Below are 15048 nucleotides of genomic sequence, written 5' to 3'. Positions count from 1 at the left end.
GATAAAGTCACTGTTAAATTACTTTTCAGTGCCACTTTTTGGAGTATATAGTGACACAAGTAGGCGTATTTGCTTTTTAAAAAATTGTATTAACCTTTCCAACATGTATTGTAACACAAGACAGTGCAGTAAATCATTTGTAACAGAACAAGTAATGAAAAATGAATAAAACAGCAGATCAGGGCACATAAATAAATATAAAAATACAAATAAGATACAGCTGGAATACAGCCAAATGGGGAAGCATATTTTCACTATAATACATATTCACTTCCTATTTTCTTTCTTTAAAAAACTACCCTGGTAATGAATGTAATCCTTGTGATCAGATTTCAATTCATCCATTCAGTAAAATCTGTCTTTGACTCCACTTCCAATGGTGGAGAGAAATCCATAAAGCACCATGAAAGCCTGCCAAAGTGCAATTTCTTGTATGCACATATAAAGAAACACCTGCTTCCACAGTTGGGGAGACATCCACTCTCCCGTACTCCAAAGTTTGTTTTCAAAAAGGAGAATTGAGGGCAAACAACCGGTTCATTTTTCCACTTCCAAAAGTAATTATCATCCATTGTTCTGGAAGTGTAACTGCTGTATAAATGTATACTTTTGTTGTGTGAAATGTGCTCACTGTACCCTGAAAATTAGCAGATCAGAGAATCTGTTCATCAAGTTTCTACCCACCTGTCGTAAATACAGAGGAGCCCTTATTCTTTCCTCCAGCTCCTCCTGTATGGGGGATCTCCAGGTTTTACCAGACCAGCTGGGAGATGTAATCCTTCATACGAGCCTACAGGTCTCCCGAGGGTCCCCCGCGCAGTCCCCCCTGGAAATCCCCCATAAGGAGTCGGCAAGGGTGCAGACAGAAAAACCATCTCCATCTATGAGGACGTCTTAGTGAAGTTTGGAGTAAATACTGGTGAGTTGTTTGGAAAAAAAGCCATTCTTCACTCAAGGTCATCTTACTAGCTTTTCTCTGGTCTTCATCAGTGGATGGATATTGCTGAGTCATGCAGTGGGCTGCTTGGACCTTGTGTCCACGTTGGCTTAAAACTTGAGCCTGAAAGTTCGTTCTTGACATTGGAGACATTTAAAAAATAAAAATCCAACTCCACTTGCTGATGAAGACCATAAGATGCAGTTGAAAGCACCTAGTGAGTGTAGTAACCTTTAGCTGAGATCATTTTGTCAAACTACTAAGATCAAGAATAACTTTTCCCACATCATCCAATAAAAACCATGTATCTCCAAGTATAGAGATGTTTTATCTTTCAAATTACCTGAAAGATTTTGTGGGTCAAGAAAATTCCCCCCCTACTTCTTAAGATCCATAAACTATTTAAAGACCAGTCGAGACCTGGTTTGTTGCGTACATGAACTGATGAAGCCTCTTGGATGAGAGGTGAAACGTCTTCCTAGACAAATAACCAAGTCCGGTTGCTTTTGACTGAAATTGCTTTGAGGAAAAATATTTAAAGACCAGTTGGATTATCTGAAAATAAATTGCCACAAATCTGAAAACAGAGCTGTTCATCTTCATGTAAAGTCGTTGTTTTGGAGATACATGGTTTTCACAGTGTCGGATGTCAAGATAAGTTGTTCCTCTCCATGGTCTATTGCAAAATTTGAATTAATAATCCCCTTTCTGTTGACTGGTGTGATTAAGAGAATTTACTTGTTTGACAGGCAGAACCTTCTTTAAAAATATATGAATTTAAAACGATTATTCTGAGGAAGAAAAAAAAAAGCTTAAGGGCTTATTTCCACTGTGCTCCTGATCTTTTTGTCCCTAAACATACATATACCCCTCCACTCAGAGTAACTGCCCTCTCCCTCCCCTTCACCTCACCTGGTTTTTGTTTGGGACCTGGTTCTTAGACATGTAAGTGCTCATCCTAGACCACATCAAACACAGCCAGACCTCAGATGACATATCCTGTCCATGAGTGTCTCAAACAATAGAAGAGGTGACAAGCCACACCCTTGGCAGATATCCACACTGAACACGCTCGACTTAATTCGAAGAACATAAACAGCTCCGGCTTTGAACGTACTGGGAACGAATGACTTGCAATAGCAAAACGAAGAACTCCCCTCCTCCACAGTACTCCACGAAACAACAATAACAAGGTTTTTTTCAGTTCTACAAAACCCATGCAGCAGCTTCCCACGATCACTTGATTAGCCGTGGCAGAGAAAGGCTTTTTAATTATATCTGCACTATATCCTCTTCATACCCAGAGACACATAAAGCCATATTAACAAGTGATTATGATAGAGATAGAACTGCACAGACAGTAATTAAAGTAAATGTTTTCATGTCAGGTGGAAACTTCACTCAATCCTTCACTAAACTTTTATTTCGTAGGGCTGTAAATCCCGATCATGTACGCGAGTATCTTCCCCACATGTATAAAGCGAGCTTAATTAATTCAAGACATGATTGCTTTCAAACTTTATTCAAATCCTCATCTGCAGATCCTGTAATTAGAGCATTTGTCTTCAGCCCTCTGGCAGTAACCATACAGATTGGGTGTTTTTTTTTTGCACAGCAGCATATTTCAGCAAGGTGACATTCAGGAAGTCTGCTCTTAAGGTAACATAATTATCCAGACATCTCTCACCACACCCACCAACATCAAAACAAAAATGACTTGCAGATTTGACGGGTGATACTTCAGTGAGGCTGCTGCACGGTCGCTTCACTAGGATTTCCTGCACAGCGTAACAGCTGCATATTAATTGGGTTTCTCATTAAAAAACCCAACAGCAAATCCATGATGTTGTGAAAGATTTTGGTAATCACTCTGGAGCGGATGACCGGTGTGAAACCATGGGTTAAGTCGTTATTTCACTGTGTAATTATGACTCTCTTTCATGTTGATGTTTAATATTTTGTGGTTCAATTTACTCAGATGTATTTGTCTCTGTCAAATACAGAGTCTGCGTCTTTTATCGTTTGGAGTCAGATGTCTAAAGCATTTGTTTTGTCTCTATTGTTTGTTTGAACCTATTCTTGGCACAATAAATGTATGAATGTCTCAAATTATGGAGAATACGCACATTTACAGTAAGGCGCTTTTGTTGCCAATGAACATATCAGGTGATTCACACCTGATGATCTCTGATACAGATATACAGTCAAAGGTGTGGCAAGTACACGTACAGGAAAGTGCCCGTAAATGTTTCACATTTATTTCCAGTGCTTTTGTGACTGTTTGTTTAAATCACCCTGACTCAGTCCTGAAGGATGTTTTCACTGAACATTAACTTTGATTGCTGTTTAGTCAGGAATATATAAAGTTGAAGTAGGAAACTTTCTGTAAAATATATATATTTTTCATATTTGCTTAAACTGTTACTTTATCCTTTCTGCATATTGAGACAGACGACGTTCTCTTAAAAAGTCAAATCACTCTACCCCTTTCTGTGTACTCCTAATGTCATGTGCTAGATCCGCTGCGCCCGACCAACAACCAGTCAGAGCAGACATAGCATCGATGACGTCTCATGAACTCTGATTAAACTGTGAAACTAGGCAGTGCTGGTCAAACATGAATCAAGTTCTGTTACTGTATTGCATATTTCTTGCATAAAGTGTTTTCAGAAATGTATTTTAGTGTACTGTTCAGCTGTAAAATGACAACAGGTGGGTGGGGCTTGGTTTTGGCTCAAATTTCTCATTTTTACAGCTAAACTAAATTATGTTTCTGAAAACACTTTGGGATGTGGGGAAATACGCAATGCAGTAACAGAATCTAGAATGATATTTGATCAGCGCTGCCTCGTTTAAGTTTGATCGAAGTTCATGAGCAATTGATAACACTGCATCACAGAGTCCTCGGCTCTGATGGGCAGAGTTTTTTTTTTTTTTACGCGTTGGAAACTAGCAGATGCAGAAGCAGACAGGAATACAAGGTAGACGCAGAGATACATCACTTTTAACAGTCTGATGCTGTTAGAATAATAACAGTTTCAGAAAATATGAAAAACAAACAAATGTAAAAGTTTAATGTTAGAGAAAAATACTGAAAAATGGTGTACTGTTTTTTATACTTATGTACTGTAGGTAGTTTAATAGTTACCAATGCATCACAAAGAGACACAAAACACTACAAATAGACACAAATACTACAGAGAGACACAAAAGTACTACAAAGAGACATGCAATGACTCCAAATAGACACAAAAATACAACAAAAAGACACAAAAGTACTACAAAGAGACATGCAATGGCTCCAAATAGACACAAAAATACAACAAAAAGACACAAAAGTACTACAAAGAGACATGCAATGGCTCCAAATAGACACAAAAATACAACAAAAAGACACAAAAGTACTACAAAGAGACATGCAATGGCTCCAAATAGACACAAAAATACAACAAAAAGACACAAAAGTACTACAAAGAGACATGCAATGGCTCCAAATAGACACAAAAATATTACAAAAAGACACAAAAGTACTACAAAGAGACATGCAATGACTACAGATAGACACAAAAATACTACAAAAAGACACAAAAGTACTACAAAGAGACACGCAATGAATCCAAATAGACACAAAAATACTACAAAAAGACACAAAAGTACTACAAAGAGACACGCAATGACTACAGATAGACAAAAAACAACTACTGTGCGTAGAAGAGGTGGGTGGGCCTTTTGCATTTCCTTGTCCAGGGGCCCACTGTCTCTCAATATGTCCATGGGCATTGTGCTCACGTCCACTTACTGCTACAAGGAAGTAATAAAACCATGCACAACAGCACGGTGACACAGCACAATGCTGGCCACATTTCAGTTCTGTCAGAGTGATCAGTCTTCTCTCCTTACATCAAACTCGGCATGATTTTTCCTTTCCTCAGCTCCACCAAACCCCTGCTTCATTTCTTCATTCCTTTATTTCTCTGTCTTCACAGCACTGGAGTAATGAGAGAGAACCAGGGCTTAGATGTTGCTTGGCGTCACCACATAAAACAACTCATGTGCGTATAACTCTAACGGATAGACCTTGTTTGTTTGTGAACACACTTTTTAAATTAGGAGCTGAAAGATGTGAAAATGCTGGTTTCCATCAAGGCTGGTTGTGTTTGGCGGATGAACCGCAGGATCTTTATTGACCTTTGTGTTAGTGTGATAATGAGAGGGGGGAAAAGCTGACATCATGCACTGTGAATGTGCTACCCTCTGCTGTTGGAAGACAGAAACACAAGCAAACGGGAAAAACACCAGTTAAAGGGCGACTCCGCCGATTTTACTCATGAAGTTCAGTTTACTCCTGTTGAGGATTCGAACACAGACTTTGAAAATAGTTAACTAATGTCTTCTGTGGGTCTGGAGGGAGATGTTCAAAGTTTGAAATAAATATCTAAGTTTGGACATTTTCACAAGGAGCAGACAAGCTGTTTAATTATAATTCTAGCCAAGAATCCCCAAAAATTTGCAGAATTTTCCCTTTCAATGGTGCAAAAATAAAATATAGCATCTTGGAAAAAGAGGATATGTTGCATGGAATGTTATAATGAATGATATATGTTAAAATATCCACCATGATGGATATTTTCTACTAACACTTTTTCCAATTAACAGAGGATTGAATACTGTGTATGTCTCTGGGCTAAGATCTAATTTTCAAGGGAGATCTGAGTACATGGAAATATTTCTACATTAATTAAAATGTTACAATATCAAAAGATGCACAGAAACAGTGACATACGGTTAAAATATATTTTTAAAAAAAGCCATTATGGTAGCTCCATCAATCCATTAGATTTCTTCTTTATGCAGAAATCTCATGTAAATGATCAAGTTATTACGCACAGGTGACCATAGTAAGTCCTGTAGACTAATTGTGCCTGATGAGACATTCAATGCCTGTAGAGCCACTATTCAACCACCAGAACGGAAGGATTCCTGCGATGAGACTGAAATCCTCCCTTTCTGTAGTCTTATAGCGGTTTATGTCTTGATACGTGATGCCCATCACCAACAACACATTGGCTCCAGATGGGAGGAGGCAGAAAAAGAAGCGAGAGAGGGAGACAGAGAGAGAGAGACAGAGAGATAGAGAGAGAGAAAGAGAGAGAGAGCATGGTTGATGTACATCTGTCATGCATTATTGCAGCGAATGCCAGCGCTGCTATCCCGGCTTTAGAAACTATGTGAGGAGGGGGTTGATGGGGTCCTCCTTAAATCACAATATGAGTCCTCCTCTTCTTCTCCGCCGCTCCTTTTTAGTGACTATATCAACACGCAAGCACACTTTCTCTCTTTAACACACACACAAAAAAACATCACACACACACACACACACACACACACACACACACACACACACACACACACACACACACACACACACACACACACACACACACACACACACACACACGCACACACACACACACACACACACATTCGCACACACCACACTATCCCCCTATGAATTCCTCAGGAAGGAGTCAGCCTTCTTCATTCCTCTGGACGCAACTTTTCCTTAACAAGGTACTGATGGTCTTGACCTCCTCTTCAAACAAACCCTTCCCTCCAATCAGGGAGGATTGTGGAGCTGGGGCTCATTCGAGGCCTGTGGGTATTGCAGAGGAAACGTCCTGATTCTCCTTGATTAGTCTCTCTTTCTCTCTCTCTCTGTATCCCCCCTCTTTCTGCCCCCGCTCTCTCCCTCTCTCTCCAAATGTCTCTGTCTCAGTGGCTTCTGGCTCTCCTGTTGTCTCTAACCCAATCTCGAACTTTCCTTTCCTGTCTCTGTCTGTCTGCTAACTGTATTTTCTCTCCCTTACGCATCCTTCCTTCTGATCATTCTCTGGTTTACTGTTCAGAGTCTTGCAGTGTCTTGATGATGAGCTGTTTATTCATTGTGTTAGCAGCAATTCAACAAATCGATTGTTGGGATACTTTGCATATTATGTGTGTAAATTATTCACTAATTGCCCTATTGACATGTGTGACGGCACACATCTATGACCGACCAAATCTTCACCAAATGACATTTAAAGTTGCATTTGTTTTTAATTTGTCAATGTATTTTGTCTCTTTCTCTCTTATATCTTGTGCACCAGAGCGCATAGGTATGCAGAAAACAAAGTATTTCAAATGTCAATAATCAATCCTTCAATAGTTTCAATATCATTATGTTGTTCCAACATCTATGCGGGTCCTAAATGCGTCTTTCTTATGTGATAATCTGATGTAGTATGTCTTTTGTTTATTAGACCTTTAATTAGAATGCTAATATTTTCAGATTACATTAGAAAACTATCAGATTAAAATGTTATTTAAGTGAAGGGAGACCTCGTAAAACACTGTAGTTGCCGAAAATAAGTTTGTTTGTTTCTTAAAAATATATTGTGAATTCTTATATTTTTTATTTTTTATTATATCTTATTGTTTTATTCATTTTAATTACAATCACACTCTCAGTGCCAGAATGGTACCTGTGAGCCATAATGCTAAAAACAGCAAACTGGATTGGATCGATGCTTCCTCCATTTAGATCTATGCTGTAGCAGAGTGACAGCCATGACAGCAGCTCTGTGTGGCTGTACTTTGGCACAGCTTTAAACTAAACACTTACAAACAGTGACAGTGCTAACATGCGGATACCGTACATAGCTGGTATAATGTTTGGCTTTTTCTAAACGGCACCAAACATAAAGCACAGCTCAGAATGATGACAGTTATTTGGTCATAAATCAAAAATATTGGACAGAAGTCAGGGGATCATCCAGAGGGGAACGTGAATGTGTGTATTTAATGTCATGGCAGTCCATCCAATAGTTGTTGAGATATTTCAATTAAAGCCACAAATGACCTCATGGTGGTGCAAAAGCAAAAGTCAGGGCATCACCAAATACATAAGGAAAAATGATCTGGGAATCATGAATGTCTGTGCAAAATTTCAGGGCAATCCATCCAGAAGTTGTTGATTTATTTCAGTCTGAACCAAAGTGGTAGACCGACTGAATGAATGACAGCACCCTCCGTAGAGCCGCGCTGCCTGGCAAAGAGCTACATTTAAGTTGGAGCCTCGTCAGCTCTCCATGCTATCGAACATATGCCATTGGTTTACACCAAGCCTGTGTTCTCCCGTTGGAGAATTAAAGACTATTGTCCTCACATGACTGCCATTATTCCTCATCTAACCTCAACTCTGCTTAAACTGTGCTCTTGATCTTTCTGACTTTCCCCATCCCACTCGTTGTCACCATCTTTACTGTGTTTCACTGCCTCTCAACGCGTCGTCTTCTGCTCTCCGTCTAAGGTGTTTCGGATTAAGGACTGGCTGGTTGAAGGATGTGGTATTTAAATAGCACTGTGTGTGTATGTGTGGGAATAATAGCAGCATACTGTAAGACACACAAGCTGAGACAGTGACACAACATTGTCACAGAAAAGGCGAAAGCAGTGACGTCTGTCCATCATAAATCCACTATTCTAACCGTGACACAGTGAATACCGGATGACCGGAAAGTGACACAGCAGCCACAACAGTGTCACAAAATTCTTTTCACATTTCCTGGACAGTAACTGCAGGGCACGAGCGGGAACTGCCCCTTGAACAAGAGTCCCCTCTGAGTGAGGAGAAAGGGGGACATTGTAGGCCGGGAACCCAAAGGTCATCACGGCTGTTAGGCTCACACTCTGTCTGGTCTCCTGCTGACTCAACGCTGGTCCAACCAGAGGATGGAGGACCGGGACTAATCTGTGTATGTCTTTGGCCACCATTAGTCAAATATTAGTCACAGCGCCCATTTAGTTGATAGACATGAAGAGAGTTTCTGTTCTCAAGACACACTCTGGGGCCCGAATGTGGATTTCTCAATCCCAATGTGACCGAATGTGATTGTATTTCCTCTCTCTGCTTGTCTCCAGAGTCTTTTAGAGATGACAGTGACAGACCTCCTGCCTCAGAGGACTCCCACTTAGATGTCGACTGGCATCCACTCAGCTGACGCGAGGGTAACTCTTCGTCCTCTGTGGAAAAAGAACATGCAGCCTTCATCTTCTGCAGAATACTATATTAATGAGATCTACTCGATGCTGTTCGGCTGACGCTTTATCTGATTTTTCATATTTCTAGGGAAAAGGTGGCTGTTTCACATGTAATCATAACACTCCTCAGACAGGATGTGCTGCTGCACACTCCTGGCATGCTGTCCTTGTCTTGTGCAAAGTCACGGTCTTGCCGTGGAAAGGTTTAGGTTTGGGAACGGGCTGCTCTTTTTGGTCCACTAAAATCAGTTCAATCCACACGTCACCCAAAGATCTACTGGAAACAGCTCTGTGTGACATTCTCCTGCTCTGGTATGCAGGATTTTAAAGATAAAAGAGATAGAAATATGGATTTTCACAATAGTACGACACATTGTAGATGGTTGCAAACAGAAAACATCTTTTGAAAGAGGATTTTATAGGAATATAATTGTGATATTAATGTAACATAACATTCCCCAGACAGGAAGTCAGATCTGTCATTTTTACCAGTTGGTTAAAGGCAAAAATGTCTACTTATTCCTTGGTTTCTGTTGAAAAACTTTGATTTAAAACATAATAAATGAAACTTATCCAGACAGCACATTTTAATTGCTGCATTTAACTTTTGTCTCTCTCACACTTTTTTAAAAGTTTGATCTGTTTGATATATTTTTAAAGGAAAATAAATACCTGGTCAAATATCTACATGTTTCTACATAATATCTACATAAATTGTTTTGTCTTTTACATGGAAGAGATTTTGACTTGCACATGTACAAATAATACAATTATTATTAAGTACAGTTGGTTGCTTCAGTGTGTCCTGGTATTGTGCACACTGGCTCTCACTGTCAAACTGACGTGGCTTTTTACTAGGACACTTGAACAGAACAGAGCCTCATTGATGTTCGTAACACAGGTGAATTTCCTGCTTTGACAAAGTGAAACTGTCAGTTGGGAGAAAGGCTTCCTGTGTTTCTCCAGTTGGATAATCCATTCAGCATTTTGTGTATAAACAGGACTGTTGGGATCCTTGTTTACATATTTGATGAAGGTCATCTAGACTGAAAAGTCATGTTAAATAAATACGACATAAAAACATTTTGTGGGTCTTTTGGGGTTTCATGTTTTGACTCGTGCTAAGTCAGTCTCTATTTAGCGATAGTGCCATTTTCACAAAGATGACATCATTGTTTATGTTAAAACAACTATGCAAAGGAAAGTAACCAGCTTTTCTTATCTCCTCAACACATATCACCTTTTAATAAACCACAGGGTCCTGTTTTATGTGAAACATTACAGTAAAGGAGGTTAACTTTTTCTAAAATTCCCACTTCGAGGCTAACTTTTATTGAACAGCGGCCACCTTGGGCTTATTTAACACAGACGTGTTAGGCTGGTCTGTGGTGTTAGGGCCAGTCTTAATTTTGCTCCTATATTATTCTAATACAAGTTGGAACGTATCACAAACATAAAGATCGGCTTATTTTAAGCCTAAAGAGACCTAAGACCCCTAGGCTGAAGAGCCATGTTTCAATAGTAACAGTCAGTGATACCTGCAGGCCAGTGGCATCAAATGACAAAAAGGTAAACTATGGATCATAATTTGTGGATTGTTAACAACATTATGGGGCGAGTAATAAGAAGGGAACGGGATTTCAGTTTTAGTAACAGGTTGGAAATATAGATACAGAAGTGAGGACATGTCTTTGGAGATGCTGAATTCTTCAGGAAGACAAACGTTTTCTGCCGGACTAAAGAAAAAAAGTTTATTTACTTATATAGACGTCTTTCAGAAGTCCGACTATGAGACATAGTTCAAGTTTGAAACTCTCCCCAAAAGTCACAAATACAAGACAATAAATCAAAATATAATAAGACAATAGTAGAAAACTACAGTGGCACAAGTCGCCAAGCCTCATACAGAACAAAACAAGACTAATGCTGCTGCTGGGTCAAAACGCCTGGGTAGATTGAATAGAACAAGAATGCATTTTGCTTGTGCCTTTATCTTTGTATTTGCTAGAAAATAAATGTGTTATTTCATCTCTAAAACATTACATTGTGTTGTTTAAATGTTCAAAAAAGCCATGTTCACAGGAGGAAAAACTTACATTTAGGGTCAACTCAGAGCCACCAGATTTTTTCAATCCAACACACAATTTTTTGGACATAAAGAGATTTTAGAGGTGGATCAAGTATAGAAGCATTACATGATATTGGGGCCACAGAAACCTACTATTTCTGTGTTCATGTTCACACACCATAATCATGTCTGAGTGGAAACTGAACACTGGAAGAGAAAACATCATAATTCAAGTGGGTACAAAGACCTTTTTAAGTGTGAAACAGACAAACTCAGTGACTCAACAGCCGCCAATGGTGAAAAACTGTAGAGCAGAGACCTGAGGCGTGGAAAGTAACAGAGATAGAGTGATTCAGTGAAAGTGAATGGCTCTGACTCCCCTACCCATCACTGAAGAGGGAGAGGTTGTGGAAAAAAAAGAGCAGGGGAAGGACGCAAAGAGGGGGGAAATGACTGGCGACTGTGTGGGAAGAGAGAGAGAGAGAGAGAGAGAGAGAGAGAGGGAGAGAGAAAGAGAGAGAGAGAGAGAGAGAGAGAGAGAGAGAGAGAGAGAGAGAGAGAGAGGGAGAGGAGGGGCTTAAAAAGTATGAACTTGTGTATGATTTAGCTGCAGGAAGCATTAAGAAGGGGGAAAGACTGCAAACAGGACGCGGTAGACTCACTCGTTTAGCCTTTACCGAGGACGTGTTGCATTATGGCTTCTCGGAGGGGGACTTTTTCCACCGGGTCACACTTTTTCTAGTTGCGCTCCTTCACTCCTGAGAGTTGTCTTGTTAATACAAATTTCGGAGCAGTGAGCTTTTGAACCCGTGCTGTTTTTTCCTCTCTCCACTCTGTGCGTAATTTCTATCCAGGATCGAGGGGAGAAAAGGCGACATCACAACAACACGAGGGCGAGGAATCAAGACAGGGATAAAATAATAATAATAATAATACGAACTGGGGGAAAAATGAAAGCCGTCTTGGATATCTGCTTGATTTTCCTCATGCTGCACACTCCCGGCGTGCTGTCCTTGTCCACACGTAAGTTGCACACAGATGTCCATCGATGCGCAAAGTCATGGTCTCGCATGGTGAAGCGTTTTGGTTTGGGCAAGGGCTGCCCTTTTCTTTTGGTCCACTTAGATCAGACTAATCCATGTGTCACCCAAAAAAAGATCTACTGTAAACAAGTCCGTGTGACACTGTCCCGCTCTGGCATGCATGATTTTAAAGGTAAAACAGATGCAAAAATGCGTTTTCACAATAGCACAACACATTATATAAGGTTTCTAATAAATGCAAACAGAAAACAACCACTCCATTGTAGGAATATAATAGTGATATCAATGTGGAATAAAGAAAAGCTACTGTTTAAGAAGTTCTGGTAATAATATTACAGCATGTCATATAGGAAACAATTACTATTTAAGGGTATTAGGCAGTGAAAACATTGCATATAAACAGCAAGCCCTCATAATAAGGTTGTAAGGATGTTATAGAGATATGCAGAGGATTAAAACAATAAAAGGTGACTTTAACTCCACTAAGAGTATTAAATATATAGAGTATCCATAAGAGGATTAAACATGGGAACACATAAGGTTCACAGTAATCTCTCATGAGGTAATGCTGTATTTGAAATATGTTCCCAATGCAACATAACTCAATAGATTTGTACGTTATAATAATACCACATCCTATTTGTGTAGTCCTTTTCAAAACGTTGTTACAATATGCTTTACATAGCAAGATAAAATACTATACTATTCAATAATAAAAACATGGAACATGAGACCTGATGAAATGGAGTGTGTAATATAAAAAAACAAATGATAACAGTAGGAGAGAACGTAGAAAAACAATAGATTTACCCATAAGAAGCGTTCCTGTAAAAGTAGGTTTTGAGAAGTGACATAGAATAAGGCCTCACTTATTGAGGGCTCACTTGATCCGATCCACTCTTTCTGAACACACTGAAAAGGACAAACGCCACTTTGTCCATTTGACGCCTCCTGTTATTGATGTGCTCCTGCTGAAGTATACCGGTTGTATCCCTGCAGAGGAGAGAACTCATCTCCCAGGAGGCTGAATTTCAACAAGTCAGGCCATAATTCGTTTAACACATGGAGAACATGGGGGCTTTACGGACCGCAACAAAACAGTGACATCATTTGCTCGGGTTTTGGAGAATGTTAACCGGCAGCTTAATGCACAGTAACGTAAATAAATCAAAGTTATGTACGCTTCCCCCGTTAAGTGGCTGGATTAGTTTTTATGGTGAGCTCACTGGCAAAGAGCAGCTCCTCGGGGAAGATCTCCTGCTATTCATCCTGTTTGAAAGGTGCTAATAAAAGAAAGTATAGTCTTAAGGGCTTATAGAAGACAATGGGCCTTGATCATACTGTGCCCTGCTGTTTATTACAGGGCCTAACTGGTCATTACTGTTTTATTCACTGTAATAATGGAGGGTGCTTCCCTTTCACTCCGTGTGCTGTGGTTAGCAGATGCCACTGAAATAAAACAGTTTAAATGTGGAATTTTCTTACCAACATATAATTAGTTTTTAGTGCAGCTTGTGATCCCATAAAGCTTGGATTTATATGTCCTGTCAAATAAGGAGGTATTTATATTGGATGTGATCATGTAATACTAAATATTTGACTCTGTAACACACACAATCTCCCTAAAACCTGATTTCGAACCTGAAATTAACTTCTCGTCTCCTAAATGTCCCATTTCTCCCAGCCTGTGCTCGACATTATTTGATTTGGACATGATAATCTCTCCTCTCTCCAGGTTTGAGCATCAGTTAAATACCTCAGATGCAAGCTATAAAAAAAGTAAACAAAAAAACCCAAACATCTGCCGCTGTCTCGTCTGTCTCCTTTGAGATAGTTTTGCACGGCTCATTGTCACTAAATGTTGCGTGACGTCTTCCACTTGGCTCATCCACATTGGCCCCTCAGATGTTCCACGTGCACGCCTATCGTACAGCAGACAGAGGAAAGTGAAGGCTTCCTTTGAAATGCAAGTATGGATAAGTTAGGAGTAATTCATTCTTTAGAAAGAGGAGGGGTACTTATGAAGACCAAAGCACAAAGCAAGGCTGTAGTGAAGACCAACTTATTTCAAGACCAGGTCCGGTCGAATCTGGTCCATATCAAGACCGAGTCCAGAGGGAATGGAGTCCTGCTGAAGATCATAACGGGCAAATGTGTGTTTTTATATGCTAATACCGTGATTGAGGAGTTAGGATGCATCTATGAACACGATTAATCTATCTTTTAACATCAAACTAATAAATGCATAGTGTTTAGACAACGTTCTGTATAACTGATCCTGAATCAGCAGCCGGTAACAACTTAGCAGTTCTCAAGAGCAGAGTCCAACAAGGCACAAAACCAAGACAAATGCGAGACTTCAAAAAAAGTTTGAGACCAGACTCAAGTACTAACAGTCCTGGCACAAAGGAAAGTGTTTTGATTCCACCAAAGACTTCAAATCAGCCATAAATGTCCTCCTTTGCCCGCTAACTCCATCCTCTGCTTTTGCAGGGTTAAACTCATCCCCTGCCCCCATCAGAGCTGTGCTTCACGCACCCTCAGCCTCTCCAAACATCTAATATTTTACAAGCCATTTCCTCCAGCGAGCGTGTCGAGCCGAGACAATAAACTCTAGTAATTGTGTCTATCGTCGAAGTGTTTGAACTGTTTGTGAAAGGGGTGTAAGGGGGCTTCACACCCCGCTCCGGGGCAAAGTCCCATCCACAGTGCCTGGAATATATAAACACCAATTGTTATTCAGTCGGATCAGCATGTTACTGGCTAATCACGGTCCCCTTTAAGCCCGACGTATCCAGTGACAGAAACCACCACACTCTGCGCATGTGTTTGTTTGTATTCGTGCGTGTGCATTAATGTTGCGCCAAAGCTGGAGTTGGGGTTGTGATATTGATATTAGCGTGTGGAGTAAGTAAGTAACA

At 40.0% G+C, this 15048-nt stretch overlaps 1 protein-coding gene across 2 annotated transcripts in view; it reads left to right on the top strand.

Annotated features, from left to right (window-relative positions):
* The first annotated feature begins 11726 nt into the window (after nt 1–11726).
* crlf1a (cytokine receptor-like factor 1a) overlaps nt 11727–15048 on the top strand; it is a 16302-nt gene continuing 12980 nt past the window's right edge. For both annotated transcript variants that reach the window (XM_083923712.1, XM_083923713.1), the window contains exon 1: nt 11727–12107. In XM_083923712.1, the coding sequence (XP_083779838.1) occupies nt 12035–12107 (73 nt within the window). In that variant the 5' untranslated portion in view covers nt 11727–12034. The remainder of the gene's footprint in view (nt 12108–15048) is intronic.

Source organism: Echiichthys vipera (assembly GCF_963691815.1).
Source record: "Echiichthys vipera genome assembly, chromosome: 12".
NCBI classification, from domain to species: Eukaryota; Metazoa; Chordata; class Actinopteri; order Perciformes; family Trachinidae; genus Echiichthys; species Echiichthys vipera.
Note: the sequence above shows the minus strand (reverse complement) of the source record. Positions and strands in the feature narration are given on the sequence as shown.